Source organism: Choloepus didactylus, chromosome 8, assembly GCF_015220235.1.
Source record: "Choloepus didactylus isolate mChoDid1 chromosome 8, mChoDid1.pri, whole genome shotgun sequence".
Lineage (NCBI taxonomy): Eukaryota > Metazoa > Chordata > Mammalia > Pilosa > Megalonychidae > Choloepus > Choloepus didactylus.
Genome location: NC_051314.1, coordinates 94,053,992 through 94,055,202, shown reverse-complemented (window position 1 = coordinate 94,055,202; position 1,211 = coordinate 94,053,992). Strand labels below are relative to the sequence as shown.

Genomic DNA, 1,211 nt, shown 5'->3' with positions numbered 1-1,211 from the left:
AAAAAGTGATACAGGGCCTGGCATAGATGAGGTACCCAATTGCTAGTGGAAAATAATAAAGCAAAAAACTAACTGAACAGTAGTTAGCTGCTGTGGGAAAAGTCAAAGGGGGCTGAAGTAAAGGATAAAATGCAACACCAAGGACTTGAACAAGGTTGGGGAGCCTGAGGCAGATGTTCATGAGGACTTTGCCAGGGGTGCTTGCAGTATGGAACCTAAAGTAAGAAAGCCCATGCCTGGAGACTCAAGAACGCACCTACCACCATGAGCCTCCTCAACAAGCCCAAGAGCGAGATGACCCCGGAGGAGCTGCAGATGCCTGAAGAGGAGGAGTTTAACACAGGTTCCCTCTCTGTGCTCACGCAGTGGACCAAGAACAACACCCAAGTGCTCATCAACTGCTGCAACAACAAGAAGCTCCTGGGCCGTGTGAAGGCCTTTGACAGGCACTGCAGCATGGTGCTGGAGAATGTGAAGGAGATGTGGACTGAGGTCCTCAAGAGCAGCAAGGGGAAGAAGAAGTCCAAGCTGGCCAACAAGGACCGCTACATCTCCAAGATGTTCCTGTGTGGGGACTCGGTCATCGTGGTCCTGTGGAACCTGCTCATTGCTGGCAACTAAGGGTCTCCCCCCACCGCCAGAGCTGCCCACTCCTGTCCTGCCAAGACCTGCCCTCATGTTGGAAATAATAATAAAGTCCCTGTGTTTAAAAAAAAAAAAAAAAGAAAGCCCATGCCTGAGTTAACCTTAAATTGAGGGTGGGTGTTTAAGTTCAAGATTAGCAGCATCTAGGGTCCTGGTGTAGGGAGTGTTGAAAATAATTTCCTTAGGAGACTAGATTGGGTGATTGGTGAGGGTGGGAGGAGTTAATAGACAAAGAGAAGAAGGAAGAATCAAGGAATTAAAAACCACACTGAGTTTGAAGAGCCAGATCAGTAGGGATGAGGGAATAGAGGAAGTGAATTTTAGGAGGTGATGCAGTTTAGAGACAGGATGTGGAGCTCTTCCTAACTAATTTGGAGTTCTTTCTCCCACAGTGATGCCTATCAGGGACTCTGGGGGAGTGGCAGCAAAAAGAATGCTTCCTTTCTAAACATAGATTTAAACAGTTTTTCACAGCACAGATTTCTATGGGCCATAATTAGAGCTTCATTGTTTTTAAGGAAGATAGCTCCACGTGCTGTTGAGAACACAGAGTTTGGAATCAGGCT

At 47.1% G+C, this 1,211-nt stretch overlaps 1 protein-coding gene across 1 annotated transcript; it reads left to right on the top strand.

Moving 5' to 3' along the window:
- Nucleotides 1–264: 264 nt before the first annotated feature.
- LOC119542842 (small nuclear ribonucleoprotein Sm D2-like) lies at nucleotides 265–621 on the top strand. The gene has a single exon (XM_037847473.1). It carries the CDS (start codon nucleotides 265–267, stop codon nucleotides 619–621), a length of 357 nt encoding a protein of 118 aa, XP_037703401.1.
- Nucleotides 622–1,211: the final 590 nt, after the last annotated feature.

Excerpts from the sequence above, each read along its gene's own strand:
- LOC119542842 (XM_037847473.1), top strand. The coding sequence starts at position 265 with ATGAGCCTCCTCAACAAGCCCAAGAGCGAGATGACCCCGGAGGAGCTG.